The 18,658-nt window shown below is 46.6% G+C and overlaps 2 protein-coding genes across 4 annotated transcripts; one reads left to right on the top strand and one right to left on the bottom strand.

Annotated features, from left to right (window-relative positions):
- Nucleotides 1-9,331: 9,331 nt before the first annotated feature.
- Nucleotides 9,332-14,625, top strand: ncaph2 (non-SMC condensin II complex, subunit H2). 2 transcript variants are annotated; one of them, XM_030113140.1, is made up of 20 exons: nt 9,332-9,380; nt 10,325-10,443; nt 10,605-10,706; nt 10,803-10,864; nt 10,932-11,004; nt 11,097-11,153; nt 11,228-11,307; nt 11,396-11,550; nt 11,731-11,852; nt 11,935-12,015; nt 12,147-12,210; nt 12,283-12,381; nt 12,468-12,512; nt 12,866-12,936; nt 13,072-13,183; nt 13,325-13,414; nt 13,522-13,571; nt 13,660-13,761; nt 13,854-14,003; nt 14,342-14,625. In XM_030113140.1, the coding sequence occupies exons 2-20, from the start codon at nt 10,330-10,332 to the stop codon at nt 14,465-14,467; spliced, it is 1,755 nt and encodes a 584-aa protein (XP_029969000.1). In that variant the 5' UTR covers nt 9,332-9,380; nt 10,325-10,329; the 3' UTR covers nt 14,468-14,625. The 2 variants fall into 2 exon arrangements, with proteins under 2 accessions (XP_029969000.1, XP_029968999.1); XM_030113139.1 differs by having other exon boundaries at nt 11,728-11,852.
- Nucleotides 14,626-14,942: 317 nt separating this feature from the next.
- sco2 (synthesis of cytochrome C oxidase 2) lies at nt 14,943-16,521 on the bottom strand. Of its 2 annotated transcripts, none has more exons than XM_030113173.1 (2): nt 16,437-16,521; nt 14,943-15,857 (listed from the first exon to the last, which is right to left on the bottom strand). In XM_030113173.1, exon 2 carries the CDS (start codon nt 15,835-15,837, stop codon nt 15,010-15,012), a length of 828 nt encoding a protein of 275 aa, XP_029969033.1. In that variant the 5' UTR covers nt 15,838-15,857; nt 16,437-16,521; the 3' UTR covers nt 14,943-15,009. The 2 variants fall into 2 exon arrangements, with proteins under 2 accessions (XP_029969033.1, XP_029969034.1); XM_030113174.1 differs by having other exon boundaries at nt 14,943-15,854; nt 16,437-16,462.
- Nucleotides 16,522-18,658: the final 2,137 nt, after the last annotated feature.

Here is an 18,658-nt window from a genome sequence, read left to right as displayed (position 1 = left end):
CATGAAATTAGCTTAAAGTGAACAAAACCATAAAGTTGAATATCATCTGCATAACATCTGACTTTTAACTCAATTTCACTGCAAAGGAAAACATTGAGACAAAGAACAAAAGGCCGAAACTTGAACCCTGAGGAACACCAGCAGATAGAAAGACACTGAAGTATGAGACACCTGATACACATGCCATGTTTGGCTTAACAATAATATAAAAGCAGGAGCTTCAGGAGTCAGGTGTGATACTCATTACCCCACAAACAGTATTCATTAAATCAAGGCAAATTATTCAAATTAAATCAACCGTTATTGATTACTTTTCTTTAACAAATGTGAATTTTAAGATCATGTTTACTCCAGGAAGAGTAAGAGGAGAAGGAATCAAACATTAGAGGACCCAGATCCAAACCCTGAAGAACACCAGCAGATAGAAACATGTTAAGTGATACAAACCCGGGGCTTTTTTACACAGAAGGTAACATGGAGCTCGATGAGACACAGCTGTCAACATAAAGAGAAATCACAGGACAACTCATGGAAACAGTGAGTTTTTCCTGTATTTTCTTCTCTCCCTCTGGCAGAAGTGTTGAGCTGCTCCTTCCAAGACCGTGAGGGTGGTCCTCGGTACGAAGCCCAGCACAGCTCCGACTGGATTAGCTGGTGAAGCTCGACTGAACCTGAATCCCTCCGCATAATTAAGATTAGTTTCACAGAGACGCCACGAACGGATGCAATTAAAAAGCGGTGGCGTCCGGTGTTGGAGGCCGGAGCAAAGTGACAGAGGAGGACGTATCTGTCGGTGTGAATCTCCACTGAGTCGGCATTTTGACCTCTTTAACGGCCGAACCGGGAGCGTTTCTCTGCGTTTCACCTCCTCCTGCAGCCGCAGAGCATTTTAATTCGATGGATAAAGAATCTATAGTGGTGATGAAGATGCTCACTATGGACGGAGAGTCACGTTCGCCCCTGCAGATCTCTCTAAATATGGTCATCTGCTTTGTATTTAACATAAAAGTCAATATTCAATATACCAACAACTTAAGCACAGAATATAGATTGTGGTATCTTTTGAAGTTTCTCAGTGGAGGCTTTGATTCACAGTGAGGCTCTATGTTACTGTGAGCTGATCCCAGCTGTAAACTTTCACTCAGAATGAAACAAAAACTTCACATTTTGGTGCACTGCAGTTTATTGTCGAAGTAAAGGCTGACAATCAGCTTTAGCAGCTCAAATTATATACATTTAGATGAAAATACCTTTGAAAGCGGGTGTTTTCTAGCTTCAATAGAATAACTTAAATGTTGTCTTCAGGTTTGAATTTAGACGTAAAGCTGATGCATCAGCAGCTCAGAATGAGAACAAGCAAATAGATTAAAATAAATCTTAACTTGTAATGAAATAAAGAAATTAAATCCGATGGAGTTCACACATTAAATGTTTTAAAATATATACTAAAATCAAACAAAAGTTAAAGCTTCAAGTTTCAACTCAGTATAGAAACAACTGAATTAACATGACCTCAAGATGCAATGTGTGACTTTACACGAACAAAGTGATGAAGACTCGGAGCTGAAGACGAGGAGAAGCTTCCTCATTCAGCTTCTTTCAGCAGATTCGGCTGCTCCTCTCTCATCCTTCATGTTTACCTCCGGCTGACAGGCGCCGCTCCTCTGTGTCGGTGACCTGCAGCATCCTGGCCCGTAAACCTGAGCCGGAGGTTCATTCATCCCCCACTTCCATCACCATCATCATCATCATCGCTCTCCTCCCGCTGGAAACAGATGCATCTGCAGTCAGGCGTCGGGTTTCATTCCGGGACACCTTGCTTCTCCAGCTATCAGCTTTCTGCACGCCTGCTCCCACAAATCCCCCCCGATTGGCCCCTCCATCACAAAACCCAGAGGATTCATCTTCATCACCCTCCATCACCACAGAGAGTTCCTCTTAACAGTCTGTGGCTCCTCTCAGCTCAAGCTCTTCATCCTCACGGCGTTACAGTTTAGATAAGGTTTTCTTTTCTTTCCCAGATTGTGAGACTCATTCAGAAATGAATCTGGTGCCGAGGCATGAAATTCTATTTTTTGTTGACTTAGGTTTTTTGTTGGTATCTCTTTGTACGAGTGTCGATGGGTTTTGATCTTATTCTGTTGAGGTTTGATCAGGAGAGAAGGACTCAAGAAGCCAGACATGCTTGATGAAGCAGAAGCTCACTTCACTGGGAGCACAAACCCCCACAACCCCCTCCCACCACCATCCACCCCCCAAGAACCAAAAGTCCTGGAGACCATCGCTGAGCCACTGAAATCTGGAGACAGACTGAGACTCCAACAGAAGACGCCCAGTTTACACCGAAGAGGGCAGGTGAAGACGATCACACACTCAGACCGGTGAAACACATCAGGACAGAGAGCAGCAATCAGACACAGCGAGCCTGAAACCAGACACAGAATCTCAAATAACACAACAATGAAATAAATATCATCACATATTCTTCTTTATTTTGTAAAATTACTTTGACCTTTTTTGAGTTTTTGCTGGATTTTGATGGTTTTCGATTGATTTTATGTGAGTTTGGTAGATTTTTGTTTGTGTTTTCATTGATATCGTTAATGTTTTTAGTTTTAATTGTTTCTTTTCTGTTGTTTTCTGCAGTTGCTGTACTTTTTTTTGTTTTTTGTGGGTTTCTGTTATTTTCTTTGCTTTTTGAAGGTTTTTGTGAGATTTTCTTATTTTTCAGAATACATTGGTTTCTAGTTTTTGTAGCTTTTTTATTATTGTTTTGGTTTAAGTTTTATTTTTTGGGTTTTTCTGTTATTTTATTTGATTTTCTTCAGGGTGTTGTTAAATTTCTCCTTTCTGGGGTCTGGATGAACATGTTGGTTTAGTTTCCTCAGATAATTGAGGATTTCTGTTTTGTTGGTGAATGCTGTTAATTTTCCTTTAGTGTCTTTTGATTTTTGCACTTTTTGTACATTCTTTTTATTGTTGCTTGTTTCTGTTGATTTAGCTGATTTTTTGTTGTTTTATTACTGTTTTTTAATTATTTTAGCTCATTTTTATATTTTTTTTTGCTTCTATTTTCAGCTTTACATTTTTTTGTCGGGTCCTACTAAAGTCCCTCTAAAGAAAGTTTATTTGAAATTTGTTTATTTTTATTTTTTTGTTGGTTTTTAGATTCTTTTGGGTTTCTGGTAAAAAAATATTCTTCAGTTTCCTTTAGGTTGTGGAGTTTTAAGATGTAGGATTGCGGCTGCAGACGTGACTTTGGAGTTGAAGCTGAACTGTATGAACGAGTGAAAAAGAAGGAGGGTCCGGCCCGTCGTCACCTTTGACTCCGAAGCCTTCACAGCGGCGCTGAAAGTGTAACGGAGCCATTAAATGTGGGTCGATAGTCAGATGGAGTCGGACCGGCGAGGATGGACGGAGGGACGGAGGAGGTTTAATTAGCTCTGCAGGCCGGGCGGTAATTAAAAGAGACTGACCTGATTAAAGAACCCGAGCTGGGACCAGTTGGCTGCGTCACACTGTGAGAGACCCTCCATCACCGCTAAATCACTTCACTTCATTTATTCATCAGGACCAAACGCACTTCCCTGTGAGTGTGAGAGAGAGAGTGTGTGTGTGTGTGTGTGTGTGTGTGTGTGGCTTCCGGGACTCATTTCAGATCCCACACAAGATTTACTGCTGAGCACATTGCATCAGACAGCGACAGGGAGATCGGACACACCCAGGAATCCGTGGACTTCCAGGGAAACTGCAGAAAACCCAAAGAAAACGACGACTAAGCAGAACATGACATCTCATGGAGGGCGATTCCAAAATCACCTGACGCCAAAAAAATGGTTCATAATGGCTACGAAGTAACACAATAGACACAAAAAAACCAGGAATATGAAAAAACAGAAATTTGACTTTCTATGAAAAGAAGTAGAATCCCAGTAAAAACACTGAAAAGAAACATATAAAGAGGAAACAGAAAACAGGCAGAAAAAAAATCTGAAATGATTAAATCTGTGCAACCAAACAGAAAAAAAATTCCAAAACTTAAAAAAAAGAAACACAATTTATTACAAAAGAGACTCAAAATGTGGGAAAAAACCCACACAATATTAAAGCTGTTGAACTGAAATATCACAAATACACTGCAGTTTTCTTTGACTAATCCTCAGTTAAAACGTCTCAACCCACTGGATTTAAGATCAATTCGGTTAGAAAAGTACAGTAATGAGGGGACACCCTGAAATCCCCAGAGACAGGTGTCTCTGTAGAGGGACGGGCTATGAGGACCTCATTGAGGACATGTTGAAAAGAAAACAGCTGGAGCTCATTGCGGATCATGAATGATCAATAATACCAGTGGAGACTTGAAACCAGCTGCTCAGTACAGGAAGAGTTCGATTGCTCCAGATTCCTCGCAGCAAACACAACAAGCCGCCGCCTCGTTAAACCAACTCAGGAGCTTCTGGGAGGATTGGGAAATTGTCCAGTCGGCAGAAGAGTCTGCCCTTCGTCAGAGGTTTGACTGGATTTTTTTTTTAAATCGAAACAACTCTCACTTGTAGTAGATTTCTCACTTAATTTAAGGTTTTTTTACTTTGAAATAAGTGGAAAATGTGTGTGTGGTTTCATTGCAATAAGAAACAACAGCGCCCACTAGTGGAAAACTCCATCGATCAGTGTTTCTGCTGTTTCTGTGTAAACAGATGGGCGACTTTTTCCAAAGCTTTACGAACAAAAGCACAACAACAGCGTCTCCACCCTGAAACGGAGCTGTGAGTGAAACCAGAGTCAAGCTGACGAATCGGAATCGTTTCTGTTGAACTTCAGAGTCAAACGTTCCTACATGAGTGTGTTTTTCTCCACGTCCGCCGAGTCGGGCCGCTGTCAGGACGCCGCAGCGCCGTGGTGCAGCGGACGCCTCGGGCTGCGGCCAAATGTGGAAAATGTATGTGTCTGTGCGGATAATGCGTGTGTGTGTGTGTGTGTGTGTGTGTGTGTGTGTGTGTGTGTGTGTGTGTGTGTGTGTGTTTGTGTGTGTGTGTGTATATATAGAAGCGTCCTGTTGTCGTGCTGCGTCTTTATGGCGGCCGCCCCGGGGCGCGTCCATACGAGAGTTCATCCGTCCATCCCTCCGACAGGAGCTCTTACATAACGTCTCCAGCCGGACCCGAGTCCAGAGGACACAGCCGTCCCCCCAGCGTCCCGCTGGTCCCTCACCGAGACGCTGGAGGACGGCTGTGGACGGCTGTGAGGAGCAGCCGGACGTTAAGCTGCTTATCTCTGTTTTCTTCTGAACGGTGAGTCAAACGGCTCCGTAATCCTGCCGGAGGGACCGATCGGACCGGAGGAAGCAAGATGGCACATGACGGAGTGTGTGTGTGTGTGTGTGTGTGTGTGTGTGTGTGTGTGTGTGTGTGTGTGTGTGTGTGTGTGTGTGTGTGTGTGTGTGTGAGAGAGACCTGTTTATTGATTCCGGGCGTGGCCCTCTGTACGGGCGGGCGGCCTGAAGGCTTCCGGTTTGTCCTCTTCCATTTCCCTGATAAAGGCCAACAAGGTCGTCCCAAACAGAGGAAAAAAAAAACTCCTTGGAGGAATAAACTGCTTCATGTCGCGGTTCGTCCTGAATGTTTGTCAAAGACGAGAAACGAAAATTAGCTTCAGCCTCAAAGATTCCAGAGTTCGCAGCTGTTCTGCTGATATGAAGAGAGAGACGCCCCTGAACCTCCCGGACGTATTGTCCTGAAAGCTAACGGGGTTAGCCTTGAAGCTAACGCCACCGCTCAAACCGAAGAAGAAGCTGAAGCGTCTCTGAAGAGGTCAGAGGTCAGTCGAGGCCTGGCTTACTGCTGTTAAAATCTAAATTTAGGGAATTAGGTGTTTCTAGTTATGTAAATAAAAGAGGGTAAAAAAACAATCAGAGGGTAAAAACATTTCTGTTGGGGAAACACGAAAATGGCCTCGGAGGTCGTGTTTAGAGGCGGTGTTGTTTTCAGTGTTTGTTTTTAAAGTCTTCGCACCTTTTTTATTTTTAGCAGACAAACAAACAGAGGAAATCTGCGGCCAGCAGCTGTTTTCTTGTGTAAGAGGCTGAACGCAGCGTTTAACGCAGCCGCGGGTCAAAGAGGGCAGTCCGCAGTCCTGTCCGGTCCTGCAGGCAAAGCTCAGGGTGAAAACCCCCACTGGAGCCTGCAGCAGGCTGACAGAGGGGTTCCTCCGGGTTCTGGTCCAGAGCTGAGCAGAGAACAGGAGGAGGAGGCGAGGAGGAGGAGGATCGTGTCTCTAACAGCTGTTTGTTGTGACAGACAGGCTGTTTTATAAGGCTCCAGATGTGTGTGTGTGTGTGCGCGTGTGTGTGTATGTGTGTGTGTGTGTGTGAGACTCCAGATGTGCGGTGGCATCGTGACACAGCTGAGCTCCAGGCTCAGATGGTCACCTCCTCTGGGACTCCGCCCCCCTCCCCCCATCGTCCCGTCCCTCCTCTGTCGCAGGTCACCGTCACGCGGGATGCCCCTCGTCCTCCTCCTGTCCTCCTCCTGTCCTCCTCCTGTCCTCCTCCTGTCCGGGCGGGACACGGCGCCGCCGTAATGGAGACAGATGAAGGCGGCGTCGGACTCGCCTCCGCTCTGAGTCCCTCTGCTCCCGCAGGAGAACCGATGGCTTTGACTCGTTCACTTGGTAGCTTCAGAACAGCGATCCGAGAGAGCCGAGCAGCAGCGCCCACTGGTGGCCGCTACGTGAAAACTACAGCATTTTCAAAACGTTGCCATGTAAACACAAATCTCTTTCCAGCCTGCTTCAGAATGCTGCAGAAGATATCAGATAAGCTTCAGATTTTTATGCTGCTTTTCACATGAAACACTTCGTTTTGATGGTCTTCTAATTATAAGATGACAACTTTTCCCTCAGAAACCCTGAAATCGATGCAGTTTCCATGTTGGGCCACTAGTAGTCGCTCTTTAAACGTATTGAAAACAACAAATGCATGCAGGGAACAGTTCACTGTCAGCATGGAAGCTAAATGTGATCCGGGTACTGGAGAATCCACTGTCAGGCCAGGGAAAGAGAAGCTAGCCAACATTTAAACGTTAGCTTTACCTGTTAGCATTAGCATTAGCCTGAATCCACAGCAGCTGGGAGGCGAAACTCGAGCGTTTCAGAGCCAAGGAAGCCGTGAGATTCACAGAATCAGCGTTCCTGGATCTCTGGTCAGTGCGGTCGGCGTTCTGGCAGCAGGTAAATGATCACAGGTTTACCCAGCATGCCTCTTCCCATCACACACACACACGCACACACACCGCTCTGTGTGTGAATGTGTGTGTTGTGTCGCAGGCCGAGCCGTGTGTTTCTTCACGGAGCTGATGGCGGTTTCATGATCCATTAACGCCGCTCCCGGTGGATTGTGGGAACCCAGTGAGCCGTGCCGCTGTCCAATCACACGGCCGCCGGCTGAGAGCCGGAAAATTGGGGTGAAAGTCAGAGCGGCCGAGGGTTTTCTGAGCGCGGCACATTTTCCGGGCTTCGGCTGCGAGCGGCGGGGGGTTTCCAGCCAATCAGAGAGTCCGACCGCGGGTCACGACCCCACAGCGTGGACCGCTGCCGTACAGCTGACAGGCAGAGATCAGAAAACCATCCAGAAGAACACACACTCACACACACACACACACACACACACACACACACTGTCAGCTTGCGCTCACCTGTTGATTCACACTGCAGTTTATTATAAATGGGAGCAGAAAAACCCTCCGGAGGAAGGTGCAAACTTCCATTTCTGAAAAGGTTCATGCAATAAAACGAATAAAAAATAAGAGGGTTTAATAGAAGTGGTAAACTAATTTTTTTTTCATTTATTTTGTATTAGAACATGGACAAGTTGGCTTAAAGTCAAAAACAGGACAAAAAAAATTCAATTTTATTTTTAAAAGTACTGTCCATTCTTCACTCGAGTCTGTATTTTTCTGAATGAAATCTGTATCTGTGAATAAATGATGCCGTCCGTCTCGTAGCAGACTTTCACTTTTAATGACGTGGTAATAAATGTCTGATTTTCCAATGTTATAGGTTTTAGTTGATGACTAATACACCAGCATTAGCTTCAATCTATTTAATCTCTCTATATATTCCAGTGTGACTGAGCACTTAATTCTTAACCTTTTCTTTTTTTTTTTTTTGAAGAGTCAGAGACCCTGTACTGCACCGAGGAGGAGGAGGACGATGACGAAGAGGAGGAGGAGTGGTGCGTCTCCTGGATTAGAGATCCGGCGGAGTTAATTTAGGAGGAATATTTTTAGCTCCAGCTGCCCCATCATGTTCCCCCTCCTCCCCTTCCTCCTCCTCCACGGAGACGTTAATTACGGCCTTCCTCTCACACTGAGGAAGAGGAGAAAGAGGTGTTGGAATTTCACTGAACCTGGTTATTGACTTCAAATATGTCTGTAATATATGGTTCTAAACTGAGTAAATCAGCAACATTGTGGAAAAACTTTTTGTGGTTTTGTTGTTGTTGCTTATACCGCATTTCATTTAGAGAGAATCCCAGTCTGGTTCATTCATGTTCACATGAACACAACACGCTCCGTCTCCAGCATCTTTGTGTTGCATGAAGAGAAATAATTTCGGTGTGTGCTCCGAGGAAATCTCATCATGTTTCCATCTGCATGAAATTTAATTTCACATCAACAGACAGCTGCTGTCTGAAGTCCCAGGCACAACCTCAAACACACACACACACACACACACACACACACACACACACACACACACACACAGAGAGAGAGAGAGAGAGAGAGAGAGAGAGAGAGAGAGAGAGAGAGAGAGAGAGAGAGAGAGAGTTAAAACTCACAAATATCCCTTTTCAATGTTTTCCCTTCCAATGAATGTTTTTTTTTTTTTTTTTTTTTGGTTTGACGGTTTGTTTGTTTTGGAGATTCTTAAAAATACATATTGATGCTCATTTGGAGCACAAGAACAAATTTCTACTTCACTCATTATGAAATGATACGATGGACTATTCAGCATTTTTTTATTAGGTATACTAATCAATTTGCTTACAACCTCCTTTTTTCATTAAATTGGTATTCCAACTTCTTGTTAATTTAATGTTTTATTTTTAAAAATTTTTGCATTCAATTTTTTTAATTTTAATTTTAATTTTAATTTTAATTTTAATTTTAATTTTAATTTTAATTTTAATTTTAATTTTAATAGAATGCAGCACTGCCACCTACCGGCCATTGGCACGCGTTCCACCAGGACACCAACAGGGGGCAGCAGCGGCGGAATTAGGAAGTAGGACGCAGGAAATGGAGAAAGCGAAGAAGAAGATTTAGCGCGGGAGGTTTAAGTGTTGTGCTAACAGCTACAAACAGATAGCATCAGATCTCCCGGTGAGTTTATGATTTTCTGAGCTTTATTAAACAATCAGACCAGCAACGTCTCGGTTAACCTGTGTGTTTTATTGCGAAGCGGCATTTTTACCAGATAAATGTTTTCAAAGTGTTAGATTTATTCCGTTTTTAAACCTCGCCGCCTTCTTCCACTACCTCGGTACAGAGGCTGAACCAGGCTGCGTTCAGAAACCTGACAATTCTATCTCAAATTTTTCATTTTCTGTTATTTTTATCCTGTAGAGTTTTAGTCAATGATCTTGACGAGTCGATGTGACGGTCTGTAGTCATTCGGCCTGACAGCTGCAACCATGATGTGGTTAAGTTTTCCTGTACAATCCGAGAAACAAACCGATTCAACTGTGGAGTTCAAAAGAGATATAAAACTCTATATATCTGACGTCTAGTAAGTACGGGTTTCTGCCTATTTTAGGCATTAGTTTTATCTTGTGATCGTAACAGTTTGGTTCACTGCGGCTGACAGTCGTTTTCTTAAGCTGTCAGGTGACGGAAACTGAACAGCGATTGAGATAAAAATGCACATTTTACACAAATTAACAAAACAACAGTTTTTAGCAGTCAAATGTGGAACACTACGTTGTTTCAGTACATCCCTGTAACTGTTTTATAAATGGTCATTTATTGTCTGACGGGAGGGACGTTTCCTTCATGTTTTCTGTCATTTTCGTCTGTTCTGCCAAACATATGGTCCGTGGGCCAAACCCGGGACACCAGAGGGCCCATTCTGGACAGTTAGATAAACTACATCTAGTTGAATCAACCTAATACATTGTCCACACTTTTTCACCTGTCAGTTATCAATATACCTCCTCTCCCATGGTTGTGTGTGTGTGTGTGTGTGTGTGTGTGTGTGTGTGTGTGTGTGTGTGTGTGTGTGTGTGTGATAATAATAAATGTTTCTGGCCGATGTCGTGTCGGGGCAGCGGTGATGATGATGGAGTCCACAGAGAGCAGGTTCGCTCACCTGCTGCAGCCAATCAGAGAGCTCACCAAGAACTGGGAGATCGACGTGGCGTCCGAGCTCAACGACTACTTAGAGGAGGTAACAACCTGCAGCTGACTCGAACCCAGCAGTTCTCGAAGTGTGTGGCGAGATTTTTGTCTTTGTGCTTTGAGAATTCCCATTTGTCTCATGTAGAGTTGTGGAGCTAAACAATTTCGCCTTTTCCTGCTTTTTTTTTCTTTCTGGTTTTGTGTGTGCAGCTGGATGAGATGTGCATCACCTTTGACGGCGGTAAAATCCGACTGAACTTTGCAGAAGCTGCTCTGCTCATTCAGGGTTCCACCTGCATCTACAGCAAGAAGGTGAGTCAGTCAGCAGCCAAAGCTGGACCAGACTGCTGTTTGATGTTTCACACACTGCGAGGTCTTCGAGCGTGTGACATAGTCTGTGTGTTTCAGGTGGAGCTGCTGTACAGTCTGGTCTACCAGACTCTGGAGTACATCAACGACAAAAACAAAAAGTACGGAGACGTCGTGACACAGAGTGAGCGGCCGGGACTTTGTTCTGAGCTTCTTCTCTGCTTGCAGACGCAACAAACAGGCCTCGTCTACACCAGGCGGAGATGGACCGGCGAGAAACGACGAGGACGACGTGGCCGAGGTTCTGCTGCCGAGGCTCTTCTCAGTTCCTTCATTAGAACCGGATTCTCAGCGGAGTTTCCCTTCCTGACCCGCTCTGCTTCTCTCCTTCAGTTCACCTCGTTGGATCTGGAAGTGTCAGAAAGCAGCCAGACGTGTGACCCCGGCACGGTGAGTTTGTTTTTCTGTGACAGCGTGAGTCCATTTCACACTGATCTATATCTGCTGTCTGTGTGTGTTTTCAGACTGTGGATGTGATTCCTCTTCCTCCTGAGAGTCTGATTCCTCCTGAAGCCCATGAGAAACAGAAGCTGCCTCTCATCAGGTGGGCGTTCCTCCACGGCGCCGCCGCCGCCGCCGCCGCCGGGTTAGTTCAGCCAGACTGACCCAGACTCTCACTGTGTGTCTGATAGTGTGAAAGGAGAGATCGTCTGCAGTCAGAAGGACTTCAGGATCAACCTCTTCATCCCACGTGAGGATCTCATCCTGCTCACGCACAGACCGGCTGGCTCCACAGATCTTCACCTTCATCTTCCTCAAAACGATGAGTTCCAGCAGCAGCAGCAAGGTTACCGCTCCTTCCCGTCAGTCTACTGTCACTACTGATGCTTTAATGTCATGTTGATCTTGTCGCTGTGATTTCGCGTCGCTGTCACTGCAGAGCCGTTAAAGCGTCTCTTTATTCATGTCTCATGTTTCCACTCTGCTACTTGAATGCCTCCTAACTGCCCCGGCTGTTGTTCAGCAGAGGCTGAGGGTGAGTTTGGAGGAGGAGCAGCAGGTGGAGGAGACGATGCCGCAGACGGCTTCCCTCCTCTGGAGGAGAACCACATGGAGCTGGAGGTGGAGGAGCACATCGACCGGCAGCAGGTTGGAGTCATTCATCCTGATCCGGAGAGACGACGCTCTTGTCACGGGTTTGGACTGAATCTGGAGCTTTGGTGTGTTTCAGGCTCAGAGCGAGGGCCGGATGGTTCGAGAGCGACGGCAGGTGGAAGCAGACAAGAGACCAGCGCCTGAGACTCCTCCTGCTGTACGTATGATCGTCTTCTACTCCTTCATCTGCAGACTTTTTTCTCATAACATGAATTCTTTCAACAGATCTGCTGTGTTATCACACATTTAACACCTTCATGTTTCTCTTATGTTGCGTTTGTGTTCCAGGTGAACGTCTGGGCGTTCCACGACCCATACGCCACCATCGAGGAGGACAGACCCTTCAAATCAGGTAATCAGATTACTCTCTGAGGAGTTGGAGTGTGTGTGTTTCGCTCAGTAACGACGGTTTGTTTCTCTTCAGAGAAATGTTACAAGGTTCCCGACGGGCTGGAGGACGGCGGGAAGAGGAAACGGAGACGAGCTGCGCTGCAGGACTTCAGGAGCTGGTTCACAGGGACCTGTAAGGGGCCGCCGGCCGCTGTTTGACCCACCTCAGATCCCAGACCACGTTCTTTTGACTGTGGACGTTTGTTTTGTTTGTTTCAGTCTGTCCGTCTGAGCACAAGTTAAAAAATGGACCCAAGTTCACAGGTAACACACACACACACACACACACACACACACACACACGCTGAAATCACTTAAATACCTGAATACTTAGTATTTTTTCCACAGTATTTACATGTTATTCAAACAACATCATAGTTTTGTTTTTTTGGGTTTTTTTTTTTTTATAAAGTGTATGAATCCAAATCCACGTTCTATCTACTGGATCTTCTTGGATGAGATCTTCTGCTGTAGGATCATCTTTTTCAAACATGGAGTCACTTTGTTTAAAATCATGTTTTGTCCTTTAAAACAGAGAAATGGTTTTTCATTCATTCATTCATTCATTCATTCATTCATTCATTCATTCATTCATTCGTTCATTCGTGCTGTTTCAGACCTGAACTACATGTATGTCAGCACAATGAAGCACAGGCTGAGGACTCAGAGGAGGATTTACAGGAAGACCGTAAGACTCACTTCCTCTTTCGTCTCAGAGAAAACGCCGCTGGGTGTTTTTTTCTGCACCTGTTGGGATGTTTTCCTGAACCGATCGAAACTTCAGTCTGAATCTGAGAACACAAATCGGTTCTCCGTCTGTCAGGGTGTGGTGATCTCTGAGGAGGAGCTGAGGAGGACCCTCCTGCAGCCCGAGGAGGCGGGGCCACAGCAGGAGGGGGAGGGGCCTGTGGAGGCCGCCCGCTGCGACCTGCTGGGTAACAACCGTATTCACAGAATATCGTTTCTGATCACAGCAGTTCTGTCGAGTTGAGTTCGTTCAGTTTCTGTTTTTCTTCTCGTTCAGCGGTTTTTCAATAAGAACGTTGACGTGAAGCATCTTCCTCTAACATCCGCAGGTGGAGACGACGACGCGTCCGACGCAGAGCTCGAAGGTTTTCCAGACGACGTTCCCGCAGAGCTGGGAGGAAACGACGTCGTCTCAGCAGGTAGGAATCATCTCGGACACACACACACACACACACACACACACACACACACACACACAGACACACACACACACACACACACACACGTGACTGTTGTTTGTGTGCAGAGCCCCTCAGAGACGAGCTGAGCTATGAAGACCTGGTGAAGCTGAGAGTGGTGAGTCCACCACGTTTCAACAGGTTCTCCAGAGAAGCCTGAAGCACTGTGCTGATTGGCTGATCGGTCGTCTCTGCGCTGCGTTCAGGAGCAGCTGGTCGTCAGCAGTCGAGGTTACACTCGGGAGACGTCTCTGTCCCGACGGGTCAAAGACTGGGAGGACAAGATCCGCCCGGAGCTGGACCTGCAGGTGAGGACCGCCTCAGACCGGAGCACGCCTGAGGGGGCGGGGCTTCCCCTCACCACCGCCGTGTGTGTGTGCGCGTGTGTGTTTGTTTCCAGGAGCAACGGCCAGTGTTCGACATCCACGAGTACGGCGGACGGATCGTAGACTCACTGAGCAGCGTCGGCCACCGCAGGGCCTTCTCCTCCATCGTTCACGGTTTGGACAACTATGAGGCCTGCAAGTACCTGCTGTCTTCACTGCAGCTGGTGAGGCACGCACGCACGCACGCACGCACGCACGCACGCACGCACGCACGCACGCACGCACGCACGCACGCACGCACGCACGCACGCACGCACACACACACACACACACACACACACACACACAGTGTGGCATTCCTCAGGGCTCAGTCCTCGGTCCTCTTTCAGTTTAAACTTCTACAGTTTTTAATGTTAAATTCAGCAGGATTTTCTCGTTCATGGACGTAGCAGTAAAGTTTCCACTGCAGATCAGCAGCTTCTCACAGTGCGCTGCGACGGCGCCCCCTGTGGCCTGGAGGATCACCTTCAGCTGCTGATGCGGACGTGTTTTCTGTGTGCAGGCCAACGACTACACGGTGGAGATCGACAGCGCCGTCGGTCTGGAGGACAGTTTGGACTCGATGGGTTTGACCCTGCTGAGCACGGACAGAGCGACGGACAGATTCAAAACTCTGACAGCCTCCTGATCAAAACCTCCATCAATCATATTTTTATCCTGCTGAGGGAAACTTTGGCCTTTTTTTAAATGTACTGACTCATTTTTATATTGTGAAGTCAATTAATTAAATGCTGTAAAGTTTTTTTCTGATGGATTTTCTCAAAGTTGTTTTGTGGTGAAACTTGGAACGACTAAAATAATCAGGATGGAAAACAAGTTATATTATTAAAAGAGAGGGTTGTGACAATAAAAAGCTAAAGAAGTGTTTCATATTCTCCTGAGTAAGCTAGTAATAGCCTAGCATTATTAGCTGCAATGCTAATGATCACATGATTCAAATTAAAGATATTTGTTGAGGAAGAAGCTGGAAGGAAACGCCCTTTGAGTTGACAGTGCTGCAAACGTCTGGCTTTGACCCCGCCCACCTTCCAGAGAGATGAACTCAGAAACCGATCTGATCAGAGAAAAGCGGCGAGGAGGCGGCGCCTCAACGGTTTGGGTGTTTTTCATTTATTCATCAGTTCATTTCACAGAGAAACACTCCAGCGGCGTTCCGGAGCCGGTTCTGGGTCAGACCGCGGCGCGGCTCTGGTTCAGCGCCACGTGGTTCTTGATGTGGTTCCGGACGCTCTCCACGATCTGCTCCTGGCTCTTCATGCGGTTGTAGTAATCCAGGAAGAGTCCGTCGGGACTGACCAGGTAGATCAGGATGGTGTGGTCCACGATGTAGTCCCCGTCCTCGTCCTTCGGCCCGGGGTTGGCGTACACCCTGTAGTCCCGCCCCGCGTGTTTCACCTCCTCGGGCGTCCCCGTCAGCCCGACGAGGCGGGGGTGGAAGTCCTTGACGTAGCGGGCGAGCGCCGGCACGTCGTCCCTCTCCGGGTCCACGGTGATGAAGAGCGGCTGCACCGGCGGCAGCGAGGCGTCGCCGTCCAGCGCCGCCACCACGGCGCTCATCTTGTCCAGCTCGTCGGGGCAGATGTCGGGACAGTGCGTGAAGCCGAAGTACAGCAGCACCCAGCGGCCCAGGAAGTCCTGCTTGGTGCGCCGCCGCCCCCGGTGGTCCAGCAGGCTGAAGGTGCCCTGGCCCAGCGCCACCTGCCGCAGCTGCTCCAGGCGCTGCCGCTGCAGCTTCTGCTGCTTCTCCGTGTAGACGTACCACCACGCGCCGATCAGCCCGCTGCCGAACAGCAGCGTGACCGCCAGCCGCACCCTCAGCTTCAGTCTGGCGCCCGACGAGCCCGGACCGCCAGACAGGAGCCGGGTGTGCGTCCTCTGAGGGCGGGACCTGCTCAGCTGGACCTGCCGCCCCTCTGGACACACCGGCGTCCTGTGGAGGTTCCTCAGGAGGCGTCCTCCTCCACGGAGATCACCCATGATGCACCGCAGTGCCAACATCTCCCCCCGCCGACGTCCTGCTGCGAGACACCAAGCAAAGACGGGATAAGACTACACAAAGAGAAACTGATCACTGCTGTTTATATCTACTTCAATGTTAAAGGTTAAAACTGTTTTAATAGCTAATACGTTTAATTTAAAGATCAAAGTATATCACACTTGTATTCCCATGGGCTTTATCTGTTTCAAAAAAAGAAAAGGAATTCCGCTTTTTTACTAATTTGGACTGTTTGAGCTTCCGTACCCACTTCGAGTGTTGTAACACACGCCATTTTGGCTCTTCAATGTTATCACACACAGCGGCGTTCAGGAGGAATAAACAGTATTACGCGGATTTAAAGTCACTCGGATCAATGTAAAGTCAGCAGAACTGTGACCGAGACCTTCCGGCGTCTTCCTATGACGCCACAATCTCATCTACTAATTTAAAAATGCACTTTATGCGTGATGAAACCCGGAAGCATCTGCCTTGAGTGATGTTACCGAAGAGGAAGCCGCTGTTACACCAATGTGTTTTAACCGTATTAATCTGATGTGCAAACAGCGACCACGGTCCCTCCGGTTGACAGAGCTTAACGGAGAAGAGCGAGCAGACTCACCTGCACGCGCCGGGAAACACGCGACCTCTGCGGCCACAATGGGAGCGAAGCGACGCTGAAGCGCTCCGGAGCCGCAGATTCGCCACAGACCGGCAGCACGAAATAACAACCCCCCGCCCCACCCCCTCAAATAAAGAAATAAATGAAAGCCTTTCATGTTTTATATTACGGCAATATGTGTAATCATTACAAAGTCCCCATACATACTGGATTATTATTTTTATAAAGCTCATATTCTCATCAGCAGATTCGCAAATTTTCAATAAATAATATATTCATCATTAGTATTTTATATCGATAAATGTAGTATACAGTCAATGCAAGCAACTAATAAATGTACTAACCAACTTGCATGTTCATCAGCATGATATTTATTTATTTATTTATTTATTTATTTATTTATTTATTTATGTATTTGGTCCAGTTTTGGCGCAAGGGCCTTGTCTGACGCCACAATTTTAAATTGTTCCAAATGAAGAAACTTACAGTTATCAGCTCATCTTTCTGCTTTCGTCTCATTAACAATGACAACAGAAGCTCATTTTATGTTTTTTGTATATTTTCTTGTTGTTTTGTGTGTATTTTCTTCTTGTTCTGCAGTCTTTCATGTCATTCATGTGTTTGGAGGTTGTTTTATATTTTTTTCCTCTCTTCACTTGTCTCGTCCGTCCTGGATTGTGTTGCCTAGCAACCGCCGAGAAGAGCCAGCTCCTTGGAGTTTGCAGCAGTTCATGTTTGTTTCATTCATCTCTGATCATTTTGTGTTTTGCTTTTGTTTTTCAGTTGTGTGGAAGTTTTGCATTTGCAGATATTTTTGTGACGTTTCTGTTTTTATTTAATTATTTTTTTTGTCTTTTTGTAGATTTAGTCTTTATAAATATAATTTTCTTTTCATCTTTTTTTTAAGAGTTTGTTGTAAATGTATGACTTTTTCAATGTATCTCAGTAGAAATGTTTTTACCCCTGCAGGTAATTTTCCTTCTTTGTTTTTTTTTCTGGTTTCGTGTCTCTTTGCTTTGCTGCTGACGTCACGCGTGCACATCGCGTGTGCGTGCGAGCGTGCATGTCTGCGGCGTGCAGTGACGTCTGCGTGGCATCACGCGGAGAGGAGCTGAGGAGGAGCAGAGGAGGAGCAGAGGAGGAGATCCGGGGCAGCAGCCGGAGGACGAGGAGGCTCCGCGGAGACGAGAGGAGCTGCAGCCGCATCAGGTACGTCCCTGCCCGGCGTCCGTGTGTCTGCTGCCGCGCTGCAGCCTCCCGGAGGAGGAGGAGGAGGAAGGTCACTGAGAGGAGACACGCGAAGGTGCTGCAGAGCGGAGCACAGCTTAAAGGAGCAGCTCACCTTTTTTTGTCTTCTACAAAGCTCTAATCTGTCTGATGTTCTTGGAAAAACCCACACTGAGAAAACACAAACAGCACAATCAGATCATCTTTAATCAGATTATCTTTAATCCGACTGTCTTCAATCAGATCGTCCTCAATCAGATCCTCACAGCTGTGTGAGGTCATAAACAACAGTCACACGTTTCACTGCTGCAGACTGAACACACACGTCATCGTCGACAACCTGTTTCCTCATCACAGCGTCCCACACACACACACACACACACACACACATACACACACTGGCATGTTGCGGCTGGTTGTGTCTCTTCGATGTGTGTGTTGTTGTTCCATGCAGATGTGGTTTTGTGTAATCAAGACCCATTCTAGTTCGTTTGTGGTATTTTCAGTTTAGATTTGTGTGTGTGTGGTGGTCTGTGTGTCTGAATATCATTATTTCAGTCTGTTTGTGTCTTCGTGTGTGTGTGTGTGTGTGTGTGTGTGTGTGTGTGTGTGTGTGTGTGTGTGTGTGTGTGTGTGTGTGTGTGTGTGTGTGTGTGTGTGTGTGTGTGTGTGTGTGTGTGTCAGGTTCTCTGCGTATGTAACGTGCTCTGGGTGTCAAGTATTTCATGCGTATGTGAGGTGCTTTATGTGTGTGGAGGTTCCTCCAGTGTGTAACAAAGTTTCTGTGTGTGTGTGTGTGTGTGTGTGTGTGTGTGTGTGTGTGTGTGTGTGTGTGTGTGTGTGTGTGTGTGTGTGTGTGTGTGTGTGTGTGTGTGTGTGTGTGTGTGTGTGTGTGTGTGTGTGTGTGTGTGTGTGTGTGTGTGTGTGTGTGTGTGTGATGTATCTGGTTGAGGATCATCGTATGCTTGAGGCTCTCGGTGTGTTCTCTGTTCCAG

The sequence above is a fragment of the Salarias fasciatus genome, chromosome 17 (genome assembly GCF_902148845.1).
Source record: "Salarias fasciatus chromosome 17, fSalaFa1.1, whole genome shotgun sequence".
Lineage (NCBI taxonomy): Eukaryota > Metazoa > Chordata > Actinopteri > Blenniiformes > Blenniidae > Salarias > Salarias fasciatus.
The sequence above is the reverse complement of the archived record's forward strand: the minus strand, read 5'-3'. Positions and strand labels throughout refer to the sequence as shown.